Source organism: Babesia bigemina (assembly GCF_000981445.1).
Source record: "Babesia bigemina genome assembly Bbig001, chromosome : I".
NCBI lineage: Eukaryota > Apicomplexa > Aconoidasida > Piroplasmida > Babesiidae > Babesia > Babesia bigemina.
The window spans coordinates 2073501-2095426 of NC_027216.1; the positions used below are offsets into that span (position 1 = coordinate 2073501).

At 60.4% G+C, this 21926-nt stretch overlaps 5 protein-coding genes across 5 annotated transcripts; 2 read left to right on the forward strand and 3 right to left on the reverse strand.

Annotated features, from left to right (window-relative positions):
- Window positions 1-48: 48 nt before the first annotated feature.
- BBBOND_0109380 (membrane protein, putative) lies at window positions 49-930 on the reverse strand (the record flags this gene model as incomplete). The annotated part of the gene is made up of 3 exons (XM_012911372.1): window positions 49-164; window positions 245-547; window positions 636-930. The coding sequence occupies 3 exons, from the start codon at window positions 928-930 to the stop codon at window positions 49-51; spliced, it is 714 nt and encodes a 237-aa protein (XP_012766826.1).
- A 596-nt stretch (window positions 931-1526) lies between these two features.
- On the forward strand, window positions 1527-2129 carry BBBOND_0109390 (hypothetical protein, conserved; the record flags this gene model as incomplete). Its single annotated transcript, XM_012911373.1, has 1 exon — window positions 1527-2129. The coding sequence occupies one exon, from the start codon at window positions 1527-1529 to the stop codon at window positions 2127-2129; it is 603 nt and encodes a 200-aa protein (XP_012766827.1).
- A 669-nt stretch (window positions 2130-2798) lies between these two features.
- BBBOND_0109400 (HECT/ubiquitin-transferase domain containing protein, putative) lies at window positions 2799-17300 on the forward strand (the record flags this gene model as incomplete). Its single annotated transcript, XM_012911374.1, has 1 exon — window positions 2799-17300. The coding sequence occupies one exon, from the start codon at window positions 2799-2801 to the stop codon at window positions 17298-17300; it is 14502 nt and encodes a 4833-aa protein (XP_012766828.1).
- A 2-nt stretch (window positions 17301-17302) lies between these two features.
- BBBOND_0109410 (hypothetical protein, conserved) lies at window positions 17303-18048 on the reverse strand (the record flags this gene model as incomplete). Its single annotated transcript, XM_012911375.1, has 2 exons — window positions 17303-17470; window positions 17545-18048. 2 exons carry the CDS (start codon window positions 18046-18048, stop codon window positions 17303-17305), a joined length of 672 nt encoding a protein of 223 aa, XP_012766829.1.
- Window positions 18049-18191: 143 nt separating this feature from the next.
- Window positions 18192-21311, reverse strand: BBBOND_0109420 (hypothetical protein, conserved; the record flags this gene model as incomplete). Its single annotated transcript, XM_012911376.1, has 1 exon — window positions 18192-21311. One exon carries the CDS (start codon window positions 21309-21311, stop codon window positions 18192-18194), a length of 3120 nt encoding a protein of 1039 aa, XP_012766830.1.
- Between the last annotated feature and the right edge of the window lie 615 nt (window positions 21312-21926).

Genomic DNA, 21926 nt, shown 5'->3' on the forward strand with positions numbered 1-21926 from the left:
GCTTGAACAGTTCGGGTACATCAGGTGCCACTACATTTGAGCGGAGAACTACTGCGTGGTATTTGCATTCCTGTATGCGATTGAAACGTAAACGCCGGAGACCAGTCTCCACAGCAGAATTCCTAGTGAAAGCAGGAACACAAAGTGCCACATCGCTTTCGCCTCTGAGAGGTAATGGTTTCGTGCGCATAACATGCTTACTTGGTGTCAGAGTCGGTGCGGCCCCGGCTATCCCACGTCTTACCGGCTCTGCACAGCATGCATGGGTTACCGCGACGTGTCTTACCGCTGCACGGTGGCGCAACGAAAATATCAGCGCCGTTCCAGCTCAGCTTCATGACTTGTTGGTTTGGGTTGGGAGCCCATCCTGGTTTGCACTGACACATGACTTGGTTGGTCCCTCTGACGAAAGTGCATACCCCGTGGTCACACGGGTTTGTGGCTGGCTGGCTGCATGGATTGTACTCTACTTCGCAGTTGGCGCCCGTGTAGAATGCTCCGCAGTCGCACGAATAAAAGGGGTACTCCGTCCGACTTATGCAGTTACCTGCTCAATGTGATTCGGGTCATGAATAGATGTGCATGCTACTCGCGTTGCGTGCGCAGTGCTGAGATATGACAAGTGTTGCACATACCTTGGTTGCAGAGTGCCTGTTGGCAGTTTACGTTCTTTCTGTAGGACCTGCAGTGCGTCTTGCAGTAGTCAAGTTCGACGGAGCAGTCCCATCCGGTGTACTGCGGTTTGCAGATACACACGTTTTGTTCAATGCCGCCTCGGCTCACTTTGATGCATGTGGCGCCATTTTTACATCTGTGCCCTCCGTCACAAGGGGTGTCTATAGCGTCAGCGCCACATACTAACAGCACCGCTGCAATGAAGGCAACCGTTTTGACAGCCGCCCTGAGTGCTACCCACCCTAGGCTCAGCATCACCAACAACCTGTTACGTGCGCCCAATCGCCCAGCCGACGTTCATGAAACAGCTTATTACGATCGCATCGCCCACCGCGCCGCCACAAGGTCTTCGAGTCAGAATTAATCTTTAAGCTGCGATTCTGCTTGGTTAAATATTATACGAGAAGCCTATTCTAGCGCCCATTAAGGTACAATTGTAAGTTAAACACGTCTTTTGATTACACATTATCTAAAAGGTTACTGACAGCGGAGCTCTATCAACCCCGCTCGTTACAAATGCAGCTACAATACAGGAAATCTATGAGTTAAACGTTATTACATACGGTTTGATTGTATACGCTCTCTGTGTCTTCAATGTGCAGTAGTTTTCCACGTTCTACGAGCTGTCTACGTAAGGCGTGAGCAATGTGTGGCGATTATGGTCGGTGAATTTCGCTTGCCGCAGCTAACAAACCGTGTTTCATTTCCCAGATGGCTTGCTCACATCCACTTGAGCATGCAGTGCGCTAATTGGCGGTACACATCGCGGAGTAACACGTACAGGGGTGGCGTCACCGCCTCGGTACACTTTCGCCCTGCCAAACATTGTTTGACGGGTAGTCGTATGGAAGATGGATTCTTCTGCGGATATTTGCAATGTGTTTGAAAACAAAGTGAGCTTTACCGATGAGTTTGAGGTGAACGGTTTGCGGTTTCTCTTCAAGCCGTTGGAGTCGTACGAGGAGTATCTGGAGGTGCGTCCTCTCGTCGAGACCCTTTCGCAATGCCCTATTACGCATTGCCGTCAGTACGTGGATGTTATGCTTCGTCTTCCTTCGTACTACCCTTTTTTGGTGTGCCTGGTTGACGATTCTTCTGGGCGCAAACGCAACGACGATACCGCAGCCAGCTCAAGCTGTGACGGTCCCGCCCCGGCCTCCGGACCTGATAGCAGTCCCGCCACATCGCACATCGTAGGATACATCGAGGTGTATATGATGCCGCATCTGGGTCGCCTATTCGACTCTCGTTTCGAGCGCATCATCGTCGACCCCAAATATCGCAACATGGGCGTTTGCCAAAAGATGGTGGCTACGGCAATTCATTTCTGCCGCTCTGTGCTGCGCTGCAACCGGATAGACATGATCTGCAACAACCCCGTTGCGATCCATGTGTACGAGAAGTTCGGCTTCGAGCTTGTCAAGACCAATACATATCGCAAGACTTTGATATAGGCGGCTGCGTCCTAGGACGCGTCTAAGGGGCATGCAATTATCGCTAAATGTAACGCCTGTGGATTACACAGACCACGGGAATTTTAAGTTGTCACGGCCTACGCCGGGTGATACGGGTGTTCGTATTTCAATCATTTTCTCACACACCTTTCCTATTTTCGGACAAATAAAGCCAATAATGATTTACGCAGTTGTTTTACACATTCCAGGTGCTGTATTATGCCGTTGCCGGTCAGACGGGATTACTGCGCAGTGTGTTGTACTGGGTGGCTCAGCACGCCTTTTTGCGCCTAAAACCGCCACACATTCGCTCTATGGTCTATGTACTCGCATAATAACGTGAATTCTGTCAAATTCTGTATGTTGGAAAACCATATTGCTTTTTACTGTGCTTATGTGGCTGCTGAACGTGGGTAAGTTCGCAGCTTTCGGGTCCAGCCACTTGCCTTCTGTGGCGACTTTTCTACGCGTCTGAAACCAGACGCCTTTTATCCACTGTATTTTGCTGATCTGACTGATTGTGCGCCGTTACCAGTCTGACAGTGGCTCCACTTGGTCGGTCACGATGTTGGATGCGGTCTGTTTGCTCTACACATTATCGGCATTACGCCCCTATTAGGCGTGTTTACAGGCCGTCTATCGCCCGTTTAGTGCGTCCACGCCTAAACGATGGCGCAGCCCGAAGCGGATGCTTCTGCGAGGCCTTCTGGACAAAGCCTCTCTGCGGACGTGGTATCTTTCAAAAGTCTCATATACAGCAGGTACACCTTCATAGGTAGGTGCCGTCTGAACGGCAGTTTGAACGAGGCGGACGAGTTCTGCTTGCTCCAGGGTGTGCAGTTGCTGATATGCAAATCGCACTCTACTCTGCTGGAAGCTCTGGATCGTGGCGTCGGTGCGCTGTCAGGCCTAGAGGGTCTCTGCAATTCGTTCGCATCGAGCCTCGATGAGCTGTGTCGGCTGCATTCGCCGGGCGACGCTGCGACGCACCGCAGCTTATCTAGTCATGCATCCGTGGCCTCTGACGTCGACTGCACGGCGTGCTCCGACGAGCGCACTGCCGATGTGGACGACAGCGTGCGGTGCGAGTCCACGCACTTCGACTGGGAGAAATGCGCTTTGGATGAGGCGTTCAGCAAGGTTGCGAAGCGGAATGCGTACAACTTCAAGTCACTGGCCAGCCGCTTCGACAAGCGTTTCTACGACTGCTTCCTGCACAGCGAAGGCAGTGAAAGCGACATTTTGCTGAAGGATGGCGACGCCTTGCCCTTGCGCATCGACGCCGAGGGGCTGCTGCGTCTGTGCAAGGAGACCCCCTCCATCGGCACCGTATGCAACAACATCCGGCGGTACCGCGCGGAGTGCCGCTCCAAGCTGTCTCAGATGCACAACGTCGATACGCGCCTGGCTGGCACCAGTGCCGCTCCGTCGGGCGACCCCCAGCCTTCGGTCCGCCTGCCCGTGAGCTTCGAGCGGATGATCGTGATGTTGAAGGCCAAGATTTGCAGTCAATCTGTTTTCGTCAACATTCGGCTGTGGCAACTGGAGGGTAGGAGCAACGACTACATTTGTGACCAGTTTTTGTCGCATTTGAAGGATTTGCGGGACGACGTGCTGCGCTGCCCGTGTGACTACAGCAAGTGGGTACGGATACTGATCGCCAGCGAGCCTGTCGCGGAGATGGGCGCGCTCGAATCAACGAGTTACGACGCTGTGTACCAGCACCTGTGCGGCATTTTGCAGTTTGCCTCCTCCAGCGGGTTCTCAGGGGTCTTCGATTTGTGCATCGACGTGATGTTCTGCCTATCCGTTCGCCACCCGAACGCGTGCCAGACCCTCGAGTGCTGTTTGAACTACCTGAAGACAGTGGTGATTCCAACGCTACCGCATCCGTGTGGCGACCCCACCACCCCCAGGCCTGACAATTCCGCCGTGTGGCTGCCTCGTCTGTCGGCGTCTTTCGAGTCGCTGATCGACCTCGAGTACCTGTCGCTGCACCATCCGTTGCTGATGAACAGCAGTGAGGGGGGCAGCGATGACTCGTGCGATCGCGTGTTTTCCACGTCCATCACGAAGCTGGGCTGTTACGTCATGCGCGTGGACGTGAGCATCGATGAGGTCTCTGACTCGGCGTCCATCCACAAGCCGGCGTCAACTTCAAGCGTCTTCCGCATCACCATAAGGCATTCGCAGAAGGAGCCGCTCCCCGACAGGAGCGTGACGTTCGTTTCGGACGGGCACCACATGATGGTCTTCGACAGCGGGTTCGCCCTGCTCGACCTTCACTCGCTGAAGAGCTACTCCGTCGAGTTTTTGTTCTCCAACGGCAACCTCCTGGTGTACCTGAACGGCACGCGGTTCTACATGCTGGATTTGTGCGAGGCCTGGCAGCTGGACTTGTCGACGGGCGGGGCCATCGACGTCTCCATCGCCGTCGACTCGAGCTGCGTCCACCTGGAGCAGCCGTGGTCGCTGACCCCCGGATTACGCAGCGAGATGATGCGAAGGCAGCTGGTGGGCTGCTGCGGGTTCCCGTTGGCGTCGTCCGGCAGGGCGTGCCTGCTCAACTCGCTGTACGAGCGCCACTTTTTTATGGCGAAGGTGACGTCGAGCCTCCACAACATGCTGTCTCGGATTTTCCACAGTTTCAGGGGCCATTCGTCACCAGGGTTTACTTGGAGCGCCCATTTCGTGCGTTACCTGCGTCTGTGGTTCGAGATTCTGTTCTGCAACCTGGAGTGCATATCCAGCATCTGCACGTACTTCACCGCGTCGGGGGGCGTCAATGCGTTGACCCTGTGGCGGCTGATTTCCGAGACCATCTTGTCGTGCCTGTCTGTGCTGCGGCTGTCACTGTCGATACCCACCGGCTCCGTGAAGCTACCGTCGGACATGCTGGAGCTCGTGGCCTCGTGCTTCGTCGCGTGCGTGCGGTTCCGCGCAATAACGTCGGGCTGCCACGACACCGACCATTACCACCTGCAATTCGACCTCGACAGCCTGGCTAGCGCTATCAACGTGGCGGCCATTTCCTTCGTCTCGGCGTGCCCCGACATTTTTTCCCAGATATTTCTGACGCTGCGCCTGGAGGTGTTGGTCGAGATTCTGGTGCATACGGTGTCGGTGGAACAGTTCCCCGCCCACGGCGACGCGGGAGGCAACGTGAGCATCGAGGCGCTGAAGTTCTTGAGTTCGGGCGACTGCATTGCGATATTCACCAAGCGCGCCCTATCGCAGAACATGCCGGGGTTCCTCCGCGACGGCGCCAAGTTCGTGGGCGACGTGGACAACCACTGGTGGAAAACCATCCTGAAGTTCCTGGAGTCTGGTAAGTGCCACCTCCAGGAGAGCCGTATCAGCGTGGACCCCGTTGGCGCGGAATACTGCACGTGCGAGGCTGTCAAGTACGGCGATTCGGTGGCGAGCCCGTTTTTCACGTGCTGCTACGGCTGCGTGCGGCGGTACTGCACGCCAACCGATGCCAACACGCGCACCCACGACTACCAACCGCTCACTGGCCCCGCCGCTCTCTACTCCTGCCCTCGCCCGCACATGCTTCTCTGCCGCCTGCTGCTGAAGCACGGCATTTTGTTCCTCTGCTTGAACACGTCCGTGTCGTACAAGGAAGCGGGCTGGGACTGCGTGGATAGGCTGTCCAGCACGGTGGACATGGACTACCGCAAGGCCTTCGAGCGTTTCTGCGACTGGCGCGGCGACATTCTGTACGGTCGCCTTGACGGCCTGCTGAAGGTGGATAACGCCAACACCTACTTCCGCCTGTTCAACAAAGATGACGTGTCGGTCTTGGAGTACATTGTGCTTCGTCTGCTGCGTTACAGCGAGTTCGCGTACGGCCTGCTCTCGGAGAATCTGGTGGAGGTGTCCTCCGATCTGCTCAGCGAGTTCGGTTCGAGTGCGCACAACTTCATCAACACCCTGTCGATCGTGGACGCGCTGTCCTACATGGTGGAGCTGTTCGAGTACATGACCGTGGTCGACGGCCACGCCTCCGTGGTCCACCGGACGTTCGTTGCCTGCGCCAACTTGCTGCCGTGCATTTTCCGGGTGCTGATATTGATGAAGAGGTGCATCAAGCGTTACTCCACGTTTTTCGAGGCGTTCAGCCTGTTCATGAACTACGTGGTGCTCCAGTTCCACTCGCTGGCGTACCTGCTCGGCAAGGTCATCACGTACATGTACAACCACTGCAAGCGGTACAGCAAGGAGCACCTGCTGTCAGTTGCGGAGCTGGGCGCGCTGAACAGCGAGGTGTCGCGCATCAAGGGCATCGAGGACCAGCGTGGCGTGGACTTGCCTCAGTGGGTGCTGTATGGCGCCTGGCTCGAGTTCGAGGACCGATCGGATTTCTACACCGGCTTGAGGCGTCTGACGATGCTGCTGCAAGACTTCCACTACCGTTCGAGCCATGCGAGCTTCACGGAGGACTTCAACGTCGGGCGCCCGCCTGCTTCTGACGGCACGACGTGGGCCCTGGGGATCCTGCGCGGTGATGCCGCCTGCATCGACCGTCTGCGCCCCTACTACCGCAGCTTGCACCCCTCTTTGGGCGTGTGCCAATTGGGGTTCGTGGCCGTCTTCATCCACCTGTTGGGCGGTGAGAGCGGCTCCGTCGAGTTCTGCACCAGGTCGGCGTCGCAGGCGGTGCTCCAGGTCCTGCGCCAGCTGCAAAACGTGCAGACGCTGTTCGCGACGATGTCGGATTTGGACCGTCTGCACGCGATTCGCCAGGGCTACTTGGACGACATCCACAGGCGCTGCCTCTGGGTCGTGGAGAACACCCGGGGGGGCCTGTACTACGTCAAGAACGAACCGATGCCACGTGCCGGGCACGCATCCACGCCGGGTGTCACGCTCGAGGACGACGACGCGCCCGTTGTGACGGACGGCGTGAAGCGTTGCTCATCGATTCCGCACCTCCTGCGAGCGTCGAAGCGCGACCCTCGCAACTTCGAACGCGGGTTCTCGGACATCTTCCTGACCCGTCGTAGCGCCGGCCGGCAATCGTCGGCTTGGCGGAGCCACAGCGTCGGTGCGGCGCGCTGCAGCAGCCCCGTGGCGAGCAACGACCCGGAGGTGTTACGCGTCGACATTCGTCCTCACATGGGCGACGTGATCGGCTTCCTGCTCTACGGGCCCTCCGCCGCCGTCTGCCAGAGCGACCTGCAGGCCGAGCGCCTGTCCGCGATGTGCCGCCACTCGATGTGGCGGTGTGTGAACGCCCTGACAAGCCTCCTCGTTGACACCCGCCTGCGCGATGACGGAAGCAACGCCGAGAAGGACCACGACTCGCCCTCCTACACCCGGCCGCTGCTGGTGCACATGACCTCCCTGCCGTCTGATGACAAGGTCCTGGTTTGCTCCGACGGCATGCATGCAGTCTTGAAGCTACTGTGGTACTGTATCGTTAAAACCACCCGCTGCATGGTCATCCGCTCCGCCAGCGACAGCGTGGTGCCCTCGCCGGGCGCCTCAGCAGGGCTGCGCAGCTCCTTCGACGCGATGCTGGAGCGGGCGCAGTCAACGGTCTTGGAGAAGTTATGCTCGTGGTACCTGTCGTCGGGCGTGTGCAACTTGAACTACGCAATTCGGTCCAGGGAGCACCTCCCCTCTTGGGTGCGCATATCGCTGCCGTTCTTCTCGCTGCTGTTTTCGCTGGGCCTGGACCCGCTGAACAACCCCCGGTACGCCACGCCGATTTTCCAGCAAATGCTGTCCGTGCTGCAGCCTCTGCGCCTGGGCCCGTCGGGTGCGGCCGGCCTGGACTCGTGTCCCACTAAGGGCGTGCGTTCGATCGTGGTGCTGTTCGTCTCGTACGAAATGCTGCGGCTGTGCAACGTGAGCGTCAACGCCGTGTTCCAGACCCTGTGGTCGTCGCGGTACTCGAAGCGCGATTTCATCAAGGTAAGCAGGGGCCTGCTGTACGTCTGGGTGAAAACAACCTCCGACGTGCAGCCCCCGATAGAGAAGCCAGAGCTGACCCTGCGCCTGCTGTGGTCGCTGAAGACGTTGGACCCCTGCACGGTGGAAAGTGACTTGGAGCCGTTGAACGCCATGATCCGCGGCCTGACCTCTCGGGAGGTCGCCGAGACCCCTCAACCCGCCGTCCCGGGTGAGCTGATCATGTGGCACATGTACCCCCGCGAGGACAGCGACATTGTGGACGTTTCGTTCATCGACAAGCATGTGAGCACCGTGAGCTCCGACGTGGACGTCTGCGACATCACCATCCCCATCTACATCAACATCACCTTGAGGCATGAGAACGCAGCGCTGCGTGCCGTCGACCTGAGCGTGCTGCAGTACCTGGGCGGGAAGCTGGAGGTGGAGAGCGGCAGCGGGATCTGGTCGCAGCTGAATGGCGGCGATCCTACTAACAGCGTCCACCCGATGCGGGTGCACCTGCACTACCTGTTGCGCGTGCTGATCTGGATGGCATTTTCGCCAGGCCCCCATGGCTCCAATACGGATACTGGTAATGTGGAGATATCGTATTGCCTGTGCCGGCTGCTGCTGCGCTCCTTGCGCGAGGTCGCCGCCATGCTGGTGATTTTCAACGCGAACTGCGCGTGCGCCGTGAGGTCCAAGGATCACAGCGACTACGTGTCGTTCCGTTACATCCCCAGCAACATCGACGGCGAGTCCGCTTCGATATCCGTCGAGGGCATGATCTCGAGCGCATGCAACAAGTGCACCACCAACTTGGTCTGCCGGTGCGAGATCGAGACGTTCTGGGTGTCCATTCTGAACATACTGACGAAGGAGATCGACTCGACGTCCCACTACCGCATGGTGAACTACCTGCTGAACTGCCTGCTGACGACCTTCACTCTGGGCGATGAAGAGATCGACGTGCTGCTGTCGTCCTCGAATTTGGGCCCCGCCTTTTGCGAGTTGTTCGTGTCCTGCACCCGCAAATTGGGGCAAGAGCACTTGTGCGACTCGGGTTACGTCATAAGCACCGCCGACGCGGCGTTCGCGAACCTGGTGTCGCCCACGCTGCACGGGATGTTCCTTTACCGCTGGCTGCCGCCGCTGCAACGCGCGCCGCAGGAGTGCCTGTACTCGTCGAGTTCGGAGCTGTTCCAGAGCGTGCTGGTCACGCAGGGGTACCGTCGCAGCATACGCGTGGTGAGCGATTCCAGCAGCGACCCGTTTTCCACCCTTCCGCACTCGGACAACTTCGTGACCCACCGCGCCTCCGCGGACTTCGAGGCGGACATCAGCGGGCACACGCTGCACATAACGCGCGCGCAGAACATGGGCGGGATAGTGCTGTTCCGCATCCCCATCAACATGGGCTCGACCACCTCCATGCAGGGCAGCGTGAACTTCTTCATTCTGTCGCCCGGCCGTTTCGGCATCACGGTTGCGCCAGCGGACTGCGTCTTCGGCTCCGTCATCGACCTGTTCGACCGCAACGACGTGGTGGGCTTCATGACGTCGCTGTGCCCGCCGTTTGTGCATGACGTGTTCGCGGCAACCATCAACTATAGGGTGGGCGACGTGTTGTCGGCGTCGTTCAACGTGGAGAGGCAGGAGGACGGCCAGGTGTGCCTCCGGACGGAGCTGCTGATCGCCGGGAACAGCATAGGCTCCGTGCTGGAGGTTGTCTACGACCCCGCGACGCAGAACGAGCCCATGCGCCGCATGAGCCTGGTGTTCATATTCCAGGACCCGCAGACCATCGTCTACAACGGCCTGAACGAGAACTCCTCCGCCGAAAGCGGGCGTTTGGTGAGTCGCGAGACATTGAGCACCTTCCGGAGCGACACGGCGTCCGACCAGCCGGTCGAGTTCCCCGTGTACTCCTCCGGCGAGAACGCCGAGCGGCCAATGTCGCCTACAGGCAGCGGTCGCCGGCTGCCCGTGCGCCTGCCCTCCGTCACCCCCATTTCTCGCGGTTCCGGCCGGAACGTGGTCAACCGGGTGGAGCGCGCTGAGCGCGGCGAAAGCAGCGACCGTGGCGCCACATCGGAGGAAGCCTTCAGCGTGAGCTCCGACGAGCAGCGCGACCACGACGACGTGTCTGTGGAGCACTTCCCGTCGCTCGAGAAGTTCACGAACACAGACTGGGACGTCGACTACGACCTCAGGGCCGACGACGAGCTAGAGGTCGGCTCGCTGCCTGAGGATGTCCTGCGCCTGTGTAAGGACGAGATCTGGGACGACATCGTGAACCCGCGTGGCTCCATGACATCCGCGAAGTCGGCGATAATGTTCGCGGAATCGGTGCAGCTGTATCAGGCGATCCTGACAACCAACATCCCGCTGCTCAGCGGCGTGAAGGAGGAGGTGGTCGGCCAGCTGTGCATGTCCTTCGAGACCCTGTGCGGCAAGCTCCAGGAATCGCGCGAGTTGGGCGACGTCGAGCGTGCTGCGCTGCGTGACTGCTACAGCTGGCTATGCGTTTTGGGCTGCGACGTCGACTCCGGCGCGTGGAAGAAGAAAGCCTTCACTCGTGACGCCAAGTGTGAGAAGGTCTCCGACTTCAGCCTCCCGTGGCTGCTAGGCTCGTCCTCCACCTTGCGCTCGTGCTGCTCGAAGCTGAGCAGCGACAGCTGTCGCAAGCTGCTGGCATCGCTGTCGGAAATTTTGTCCGTGCCGTGCATAGCGTCCGCTGTGATGTACGTTCGCAACACGGATGCGTGCCTGCGTTTCGCGCCATTTGCGGAGTCGAAAACTATGTTCCCGACCCAGTCCCTGCTGCTGGCCTTCGGGGCCGCATGCCTGCTGTGCTGCGTGCTGCTGGCCCGTGTGCTGTGCGAGAAGGGAATAAGGTATGGCTGCGGCGACGACGACCTGGAGTTCGAAACGGCGTGTATCGACCAGTTGGTGTGCTTCATCATGGCGTTTGTCGACGCTCCGGGCATGTCTGAGTCAAGGATCGGGAAGGACCGCGTGCTGAGCCTGCTGTCCCTTCTGGGCATTGAAACCTGCGACGTGGATGAGGTGAGTTCGGTTAGTGCCTCGAGCCGTGAGGGCGACGTGGGCGGTGATCCGGTTGCTACCAGCGAGGGTGCGTTGGCCCCCTGTGATTCCTTTGAATCGATCTCGCCGGATCAGTTCTGGAGCCTGGTGTACGACGCGGTGCATTCGCAGCGCCTTTCGGAGCATGCCGTCCAGGTTCTGGATGGGCACAAGGTGCCTGACATAGCCCCCAACACCAAGATGTTCGCTACGTGTGACTACAGCTACCACTGCAGCGCCCGCGTGCCGTCCGCCAGTCGGCACACGTTGCGCCGCAGCCTGCGCCCCAACATTGTGGAGCACAACGTGTTCGACCTGGCTGCAGTGCTGCTGTCGCTGTGCCCGGAGTATTTCGCGTGCCGTTTGGTGGAGGGTGAGCAGGAGAAGGGCCTCCAGGTCTTCCGCGCCACCGTCAAGCACTTCGTCAGGTGTTACGACTTCAACAGCACCGACTACTGGCATTGGGGCTACATGGCGGGCTCAGTGAGCGTGGGCTGCATGGACCAGTACTCGTTCAGCGTGGACCCTCTGTACGGCTGGCAGCGCCTGTTCTACATGGAGAAGGACCCCAGCAGGCTGGACGAGATGCTGGCCGTGTTGTTCACCGAGCTGGTGTACTGCGTCGCGATGTTGGTTCACGACCAGAGCGCCCACCACGGCCTGGCTCACGTCGTCCACTGGATCTTGGACGCGTTCCTGCGCCACCCCCTGTGCAGCGGCTCGATCCGCAAGCGGTTCGTGACCAACTACGTGTGGTCGATCGTGCACACGTTGTTGGTGAACTGCTCTGCGCTGCCGTGCAAGCTTGCGGTGGTGGCCTCGCGCCTGTCCGCCTGGATGATCCCCGTGTCGACTCCCGCCCAGCTCAGCGAAATATTCATGGTCACGCAGTACTGCGGCACGAGCGCCCTTCACCGCGTGACGGGTTTGTGCAACTTTTACAACATCCTGGACCTCGACACGTTCACCAACATCGAGCTGAAGCGCCAGGACCACGCTGCCAAGCTCGCCAGCGCCGTGTTGGTGCACCTGTTCGCGTCCACGCTGGCCATGCTGCTGGAGAAGGGCTGCGACCCCGTCTTCGACCCCGACGACATTTTGAGCATTGCGCACTACATGATGATCGGCAAGAACTCCACGACGTACTCCGAGAAGTTCGTCCGTTGCATTCTGGGCATTCCGCAGGACCTGGTGCTGCAGGCGTGCATCCCCCCACACTATCGGTCATCGGGGGGCCTGGCCAAGATGACTCGGACGTTCATCACCACGTCCAGGTCCAAGAGCATCTCGCTGACGCTTCGGCTGAAGCGCATTTGCCGCGTGGTGCTGTGCGCGGACCGCGAGTGCACGCGCATCATCTCGGAGACCCTGCTGTACCCCGACGTCTGCCTGCGCGTGCCCAACGGCCAGCCGGTCTACGTGGACTGCGGTGACCCGCTGCCGTTCGACCTCATGCGGCAGCGCTGCTGCCTCCCGGCGGTGATCGTGTATCGCGACGTGAGCGAGCGCTGCAAGGAGGCGGTGTTTCGCATCGGCTTCACGGCGCGGGGCATCCGCGAGGTGTGCTCGCCCTCGAGCAAGGTCCACTTCGAGGATGGCTTCTTGTACCTCGAGGTGGTCGGCGAGTTGGAGATATCGCAGGTCGTGGTCAGCGACGAGATCATTTGGCACTACGGCCGCACTACCGTTTGCTTGACCCTGCCGAGTTCGGTGGAGCTCCTGCGGCCGTACATCGCGGTATCGCATCCCTCGGACCCGTCCTACCACGAGGACGTGATGGTGGTGCGCAACACGGCGTCGCTACCCGTGGGGTCGCTGTGCTACTACATCGCGTCGCAGTCGCCGCCATCGCTCGAGTCGTTCCCGGGATACGTGCGTCTGAGCGTCCCCTTCAGGTCAGGGATTTCGCTGAGCAACGTGGCGCCCCAAGTCGACTGCACGAACGCAGCTCATCTGGATGCATGCGGCGACACGACTGTGGTGGACGTTCCCGGCACCGCCGACTTGGGCGCCATGTGCACCCACATGGCTCTGCCTTTCGACGTGTCGGTCAAGGTGCTGTCGTCGCGCCCCGATTTCTTCGTCGGTCTTGAGTGGCTGGGGTTGCGTTTCCTGTGGTTCGCTAACGGCACCATTCAGTGCCCAATGGACCCGCCTCTTTTCAGGTCGGCCTCCATGCGCACCTCTCGGGTCTCGGTATCCGGCACCGGCTTCGCCAAGGACGACGTGGTGGGCCTGCGGTTCGCTCCGGATGAGTGCAAGCTGCTTTTCGTGGTCAACGACAAAATCGCCATGGTCCTAGATTTCCGGAAGTTCTACCAGCCCTACTTGTCGCCGCATACGCTGAGCGAGTCCTCCGCCGTGGCTGCCAACTTGGGTGGCTCGAGCCTGTCGGTGCTGCAGAACAGCTTGTTCAACGCCATCCTGTCCGACGACCTTTCGACGGTTCGCGGGCTCGTGTACTTCATCACGGGCGGCTCCGTTGCGGCCAACGTCCGGATTTCGCTGTTTGAGACCGCGCTGAGCGACACGCAGCCCCCCGAAGCGCAACGTAAGCCGTACGACCAGTATAATGCGGTGTACCTGTGCTGTCTGTTGAACCGTCTGGAGATTCTGCGGTGCATTTCGGTCGTGGGCGATGTCAACTTCGACGGCCGGAGCGGCCCGTCGAACGAAAGCCCGCTCATGGCTGCCGCGAAGAACGGCTGCACGGCGGTGATTTCGTATCTGCTGAGCATAATGGGCGCCGATGTCAACGGCCGCGACCGCTTCGGCAACACCGCGCTGATCCACGCGCTCGTCGAGAACGACGCGGCGCCTTTTGGCAAACGGTGCAGCAGCGTCCTCGAGACCGTGGACATGCTGGTCACCTTCGGTGCGGATGTCCAACTTCGCAACAATGCGGGGTGCGGCATCCTCGACCTGTTCCCCTCGGGCAACGACGATCTGCAGGACATGTGCATGTACGTGGTCGAGCGTTACAACCTGAGGCGGTTCTTCGGCCCCAATTACGGCAAGTTGCACCGGGCGTGGCCGGGCCTGCTGGGTGGCAGCGAGTTCGTCTGCGGCGTGGGCAACGGCGACCAGTTCCACGTCGGCGACGTTGCACTGAACGCAGTGACCATCGACGGGAGCGACCTGATGGTCGAGCAGGCCGAGGTCGACAAGTCCTACGACTTCGGAGAGCGGGTGGCGATATCCCGGGGCACGAAAATGGACCAGCTGGAATCGATCCTGGAGAAGATCCGCACGGCTCTGCTGCTGCTGACAACGAAGCTCTCCGATTCGGAGTCCGCGGAGCCAGTGCACCTGAAATCCGTGGTGCACTTGAACCACGGAGACAGCCTGGGCAGCGAGATCTCCACGGTGCTGCGCGGCTTCGTGCATGATCTGAAGGCGTACAGCAACTGGTCGAAGAGCCGTGTGCTGCACGGCTTCGTGCGGCTCGCCACCGACTACTGCAACCAGGTAACCGCTTTGCCCAGCGACAGCGCGGTGGTGCTGAGCCTGCTGAACTTCGAGCGGTGCGTGAGCGAGCTGCGCCTGTTCCCTCGCGCTGACACCTCACCGCTGACGACCCTGCAGCTGTACCGCGGCGTGTTCCAGGGCTGCAACGTGTTCCACTGCGACTTTTCGCTGTACTCGCAGGACTACATGGCGGTTTCGTGTTTGGACCGTTTGTCGCGTTACCTGGACACGTTCCGCAGCCACCGAGCCACCACCCTGGACTTCGACGGCCTGGAGCTGCCCAGTTACTGCCGCGAGCGCATCGACGTGACCGTCAGGTGCCACGCGTACGCGTTCGACCGCCTCCGATCCAGCCTGAATCGGGATGTGACCACGGATATCGACTTCGCCCTCCACTGCGTGTCTGACCTGCTCAACAGCGCTCCCGCCACCAAGCAGATGATCGCCGCGATGGTGATGCAGTGCCAGTCGCGTCTGGAGCTGCAGAGCCGCCTGCCGCCGCTGGACTCGCCGCTCTGGAACGGCATCTACACCACGGTGGACCATCTGCTGGAGTGCCTGATGAAGCTGAAGGGTATCCTGCGGAACCGGCTCTCCCGCGAGCACCTGGACGAGGTCGACATTTTCATGCTTCTGCAGCACATGGCCAAGGTGCTGGACGACAGCGTGCTGCGGGACTACATTCTGAACTCCAACGCGGGCTCGGACACGAGCTCCACCTTGCGCGCCGTGGTGGACAAGCTCCAAATCGGCGACGTGCGCAGCGCGCCGAACGACAACGGGATGCGGATCATCAGCTACTCGAGCATGCACAACGATGTGATGGCAGGCCGCCGGTCGGAGTTCGGGACCCGTCGTTGCTTCGAGGTGGGAGATTGCGTGATATCCGCGTGCTGTTACATGCTGGTGAGCGACCGCATTGCGCTGATGGACCACGTCAACGAGACCTTCAAGCTGCTGGCGCCCATTGTCGGCACGGTTCTGAACCAGCCGCTGGTGGAGTACCTCCCGCTGGAGCACCAGCTGCTGCCCACCTACGAGTCGTTTGTGAGCGCGCCGCCATGCTGGCGCTCGAGCACGCTGGTGTTGCAGAAGAACGTCGCCGCGCAGGGGCGGCATCCCGCCGCGCGTGACGAATTCGGGGTCTGCCTGGGCCCGCCCGATATCCCCGTGCACTGGAGCACGTACCTGGGCAACCGCTGCCTGATCCGCCGCTCCGTGATCAACGACATGTACAGCAAGATCTTCTTGTCGCTGCAGAGCCTGAACCGCGAACGCCCGTACTTTTCGATCCGAGTCGACCGCGGCATAGCCGCCACTGCGTCCTCCCTGAAACACACCTTGTGGTTCCAGAGCTGCTCGCAGATCCTCAACTGCAACCCGAACATCCTGCGCGCCCGCAACAACCAGCGCCCGTTCATGGTCGTGTTCCGCGGCGAGGGCGCGACCGATTTCGGCGGCCCTTTCCAGGAGCTGCTGAGCTCGATATCGAACGAGGTGATGTCGCCGCTGACGCTGGAGTCCCGATTGACCAAGAAGCGCCACTTCGGGTGCGTGCGCTGCGCCAACACGATCCACTCGCACGGGCTGTTCCAGGACACGGTGATGCTGAAGTTCAGCTCCCCCATCCACCCGATGCTGCGCCTCCTGAAGAGCGAGTGCCCGGAGCCTTTCAAGATCTCCGTGCACTGCGGCGACCTGGGCGTCAGCTGTTCCACGGGATGCTGCAGCGTCGCGAACCCGCTTTCGGTGGTCGACGAGCCTTCGGACGAGCTGTCGTTCCGCGAGAACTGCCAGTGCGGCGGCAGCGAGTGCTACGACGAGCACTGCATGCAGGGCCTGCCCATGGAGCTGGCGATGTACGAGTCGCTGGGCCGTCTGTTCGCGATGTGCGCGTGCATGATGAACCCCCTGAACGTCGCTCTCAACCCCATGATCTGGAAGAAGCTGCTGGCGGCCAACCTCAGCCTGAAGGACCTGGCGGAGTGCGACAAGCTGTCCAGCGACCTCCTCCACAGGCTGCGCCGCGGCGGCAGGTCAAGCACGCTGCTGAACGACCTGACGTTCAGCCTGGAGTCGAACGACGGGCGCGTCACCGAGCTGTTGCTGGACGGCTCCAACATCAGCGTGACCGAGGAGAACGTCGACCTGTTCGTCCGCCTGGCCACCCACTTCCGCCTGACCCAGTGCGACGTTTCGTGCACGTGGCTGGCGCGCGGGTTCAACGCGGTGCTGCCCATCGGCCGCTTCCGCATGCTGCTGGACCACAAGCTGCTGGAGTTCATGGTCTGCGGCGACCCGCGCATCGACCTGGAGGTGCTGCGCGCCCACACCGTGTCCTCCTCGTCACAGCTGAAGCGCGACCTGTTCGACGTGCTGGCGAACTTCGACAACGCCAAGATGCAGCTGTTCCTCCGCTTCGTCAGCGGCAGGTCGCGACTGCCCCCGGCGCAGTCCGAGTGGAGCCTCTACGTGGAGTACGAGCAACTAAAGGTACGTGGCAAAACTGTGCGATACACATTAACGCAGGAGGACGTTGACAACTGCGACAACCGGCTGCCCACGGCGGCGACCTGCAGCTTCCGGCTGCTCATGCCCAAGTACTCGAGCAAAGAGATCATGCTCCAGCGGCTGTCGTACGCCATCCACCACTGCATGGCGATCGACCTGGACGCATACCAGGTGCACGACGAGATGCACCTCAACTCCCCATAATTTCAGAGTTTTGCCTTCGCCTTGAGTTTGCGCTTGCTGCGCTGCGCCGGGGTGGCCGCGAGGTGCGCCCCGTGGATGTGGAACTTCCAGCGGTCCCACTCGAGGGCGAACACCGTGCCCTCCTTGAGCACCAGCGCCACCCTCGAGTCGCTCCTGACGATGTAGAAGGCCTGCTCACCATGGGACGGATGCTGCGCGGGCTTACGTGGTGCGTCTCGCGGACTATGATCCCCGCGATGCCGACGTAGGCGGCGCAGGCGCTGCCGACGACCTCTACGTACGCGCCGTGCAGGTCGCACAGCGCGAGGTTGCGTGCGACGTGCGCCGGCGCGCTGTGCTTGCCGAGCACGTCCGCGATGTACTCCTGCCAGAGCGTGCGCAGCACCTGGGCGTGCTCGAAGTCGACCTCCGGCCCCACGGACAGCAGCCCGGCACGCTTCGCAGCGCGGTTGCTGAGCCCGCTGAACTTCGTGAAGCTGTGTCTAACGGTGTACGGCTCGGGCTGCCGGCCTACGAGGGCGGCCGCCTCTTCGTGCACGGCAGCGTTCAGCTGCAGCACGCGGCTTTCTATCTTGGCCTTCCAGCTCGCTGTGCTCTCCCCGGCGCGCTCGGCAAGCTTGTTCAGCGTGCTCGCCTCGTCGCCGCCCGGCAGCGCCGGCTGGTAGAGGAATCGGACCTGCTCCGCAGGACGAGGCAGCTGCAAGTCGTTACCGGTGTTTGCCTTGTGCTTCCCCGATTTTTTGCCCATAATTTGGCGTTAGACTATATTTAGGTGTGTTGGTGTGTGACCTGTCGCGGCGGCAGGGCTGCGGCCCGCACATTGGCTGAACCAGCCGCCGCGTCGACATGTAACCAAGCGTAGAGCGCTTCCCAGAGACGTCGATGTTGACTTCACTGCGGTGGCATCTGCTGCGATTGTCCAACCACCTGTTGCATCTGATTCTGCATCTGCGCAGGCATGTGGCCGCTCATGGCGCCCTGCATAGGGCTTTGCATCTGGCCAGGCATGTGACCTCCCATCTGGCCCTGCATCTGCCCGGGCATATGGGCGTTCATGGCCCCGTGCATCGGACTTTGCATCTGACCTGGCATGTGACCTCCCATCTGACCCTGCATCTGTCCGACCACCTGCTGCATTTGGTTCTGCATCTGACCCTGCGCCTGGTTTTGCATCTGGCCTTGCATGTGCGCCGGCATCTGGCCCTGCGGATGCGCCATCGGGTGCTGCATCATGTGCCCGTAATGCGGAGGACCGCCCTGCGGGTACATCTGATTGGGGTAGTACATCCCCTGAGGGTTTATCCGCATCGGCATGGGCGCGAACTGTTGCTGGTAGCCCTGCTGGAACTGCTGCTGGGGGTACTGCGGGTACGGCATCATGCGCTGCTGCATCGCCCGGTGCTGGGCCATCATGGCGTGAGGCGGAGGCATGCTTGGCTGTTGCATCTGGTGCACGCTCTGCTGCTTCGCCATGGGCGAGTGCTGCCCCATGTGCTGCGGTTGGTTCATGTGCGCAGGCGGCTGGTGCGGCATCATCTGCTGGTAGTGTCCCTGCTGCTGGAAAGAGTGCGGACTCGAGGCACCGGGCGCTCCGACCTTCATAGGGTACATTTGGGGCATCTGCGATCTTGACTGCTGCTGAAGCGGTTGCTGCGGCTGGCCTTGTGACTGCGGGGCCGACCCGTGCTGGGGCGCCTGCTGTCCTTGCTGTTGCGCTTGTTGCATCTGAGCCTGCTGCTGCGCCTGCAGTTGCTGTTGCTGTGGTTGCAACTGCTGTTGAGCTTGAGTCTGTTGCTGCTGGGACTGCAACTGCTGTTGAGCTTGAGTCTGGACTTGTTGCTGGGACTGCAGTTGCTGTTGAGCTTGAGCCTGGACTTGTTGCTGGGCGTGCTGCACCTGCTGTTGCTGCTGGGCTTGTAATTGTTGCTGCGCCTGTTGCTGGGACTGTTGTCGCGGCGACGTCTGTAACGGTTGCCCCGGCAGTTGTTGCTGAGCTTGTTGTGGCTGGGGCGGTTGCTGCTGTGGTTGCAACTGCTGTTGAGCTTGAGTCTGTTGTGTTTGCAACTGCTGCGCCTGAGCCTGGACTTGTTGCTGGGCTTGCTGTTGGGCTTGTTGCATCTGCTGGGCTTGTTGCTGTTGTTGAGCTTGCTGCATCTGCTGGGCCTGCTGTTGTTGGGCTTGCTGCTGTGCTTGCATTTGCTGAGCTTGCTGTTGTTGGGCCTGTTGCATCTGGGCTTGCATCTGCTGGGCTTGTTGCTGTTGTTGAGCTTGCTGCATCTGCTGGGCCTGCTGTTGTTGGGCTTGCTGCTGTGCTTGCATTTGCTGAGCTTGCTGTTGTTGTGCCTGTTGCATCTGGGCTTGCATCTGCTGGGCTTGTTGCTGTTGGGCTTGCTGCATCTGCTGAGCCTGCTGTTGCTGGGCTTGTTGCTGTTGGGCCTGTTGCATTTGTGCCTGTTGCATCTGCGCTTGCTGCATCTGGGCTTGTTGCTGTTGAGCCTGTTGCATCTGCGCTTGCTGCATTTGCGCTTGTTGCTGTTGAGCCTGCTGCATCTGCGCTTGTTGCATCTGCTGGTGCATTTGCTGCTGCATCTGCTGTTGCATCTGTTGCTGCTGCGCCATGAGCATCCGCTGCCTGGCCAGCTGCTGGTGGTACATGACGTTTTGGTTCTGGTGCTCCTGCTCCATCTGCGATTGCTCGCCGCAGTGCTTGGAGCTGTCGCTCATCATCGAAGCTCCGTCGTCCGACTGGCTCATCTGGTGCGTGCCGACATGTTGCGGGGTGGGGTACTTGGGCTTGGGGAAGGGTTTGGCAGGTTCCATGTTGCGGGGGGTCTGGAACGCAGTTGCGATATCGATGGGCGTCGTGTGGGCGCCAGTCCTTTGTTCCTTCGCCTTGGGCGTCGCCGTCTGCTCCGGCAACGGCCCAGCGATGGCTTTCCAGTGCTCGAGTTCCTTCCTCAGGCTGTCCACCTTGTTCACCAGGTTTATCATGATGGCCGCGTCCCCGCGCACCACGCAGTAGAGCTCGTTGGACGCTCGCGACGACACCACGGGGGCCGGTATGTTCAGCGCCGCCAACATCTCGTCCACCGCGTCGTTGTGCTTCGGGTTGAGCTGCGCCTTGTACTGCGTGACCATGTCGCTGGCGAGCCACACGTCCTTGGAGTGCAGCTTCTCCATGTTCGGCAGCGTGATGGCGTCGTCGCTGACGCTGAACTTCTTCTTGAGCTTCTTGAACTCGACCTTCTTCCGCTCCTCCCTTTTGAACAGCGACTCCGCCTGCTTTATGTCGTCCAGCAGCTGCGCCTCAGCCTGCCGTTGCTCCTCGGTGACCCGGTAGCTCCGCTCCAGCATCTCCCTCCGGTCCCTGTCGTGCTCCATGTTGTACGTGAACTTGACCAGCGGGTGCCTGGCCGACTCGTCCCTGAGCGCCGCGATGACCGGGTGCGACGGGTTGTTGTGCTTCGCAATCTCAGTCTTGATCTTCTCCTCAAACGAGTACTCGATTATCCGCTTGGTCACGGTGTAGTAACGGTGCTTCAGCTTCTCGAGCGTCACGTCCTTCCGCCACTTGAACCGGTCGTGTATCGCGACGAACCGGAGCTCGAACATCTCGCACAGGTCGAACAGGAGGTCCGTTTCCTCCTTGGTCCACGACGGGTCGAGGTCGCCGATCTGGTACCGGTAGAACTCATCGGAGTAGCGATAGATTTTTATTGCCGGCGCTACCTTAGCGAACGGGTAAGAGTCGACCGGGGCGCTTTCCTCGTCCAGCTTAGGCAGCGTGGACGTGACGTCCGAGTCGAGCGTCTGGGCGTATTTCTCCTGCAGTTCGAGCGGCGAGTTGGGCGCAACCTTCGGAGCCTCTCTGTTCCTGATGACCTGCCTCCAGTGCTTCAGGACCAGCCCGTCGGACCTCGCCGGGTTCCTGAAGGGGCAGAGCCTCCATACGTTGGTGTTAGGCTTGTCGCCCGTTTGCGATGCGTTGGACCCAGATGTCTGCAAAAACATGTGCTCGCGTCTCTTAATAGCAGCAAATGAACACAATATGCATCACATGGGTGCTCATTACGGAGAGCAGCCGAGCTGATGTCGGCCCAGCTGCTGCATGCATACTCTTCGTATGTCGGTGCCCAGCGCAGCGGGGGGGAAACAGCAGACGCCTCATATCACGTGGCCGTATCAGACACCGCGTCTGGAGCGCAAATCGGCCATGGAAGGCGCGGTGGCCACGCTTGGCGACGCGCAAATCGGCACGATGCCAGCCGCTGAATACACGCCCAGACATCGCAACCACGAGCCGATACAACGCTCAAAGACGCGTATCCCGCACGAGTCAACGCATGTACGCGATATTCGAGCCGGAGGTATGCGTACAAAGCGCTGCGGGCGCGTAGGCCCGCAGCGTTAGACAGCGCGCTGCACACAACCGCCTACGGATAACGAGCCCCGATGGACCTGCCGCGTAGCGAACTTTTAAACACTCACATTTATGACGAGCTTGTTAGAGGTCGGAATCGACGCGAGCTCGGCCGAGTTGATCCTGGCGTCCTTCCTTCCCATCGTGTGCGCTTCCCTCGCCGGCGGACACGACTCCGCTGGCATACGGAAATATTTGCGATACAC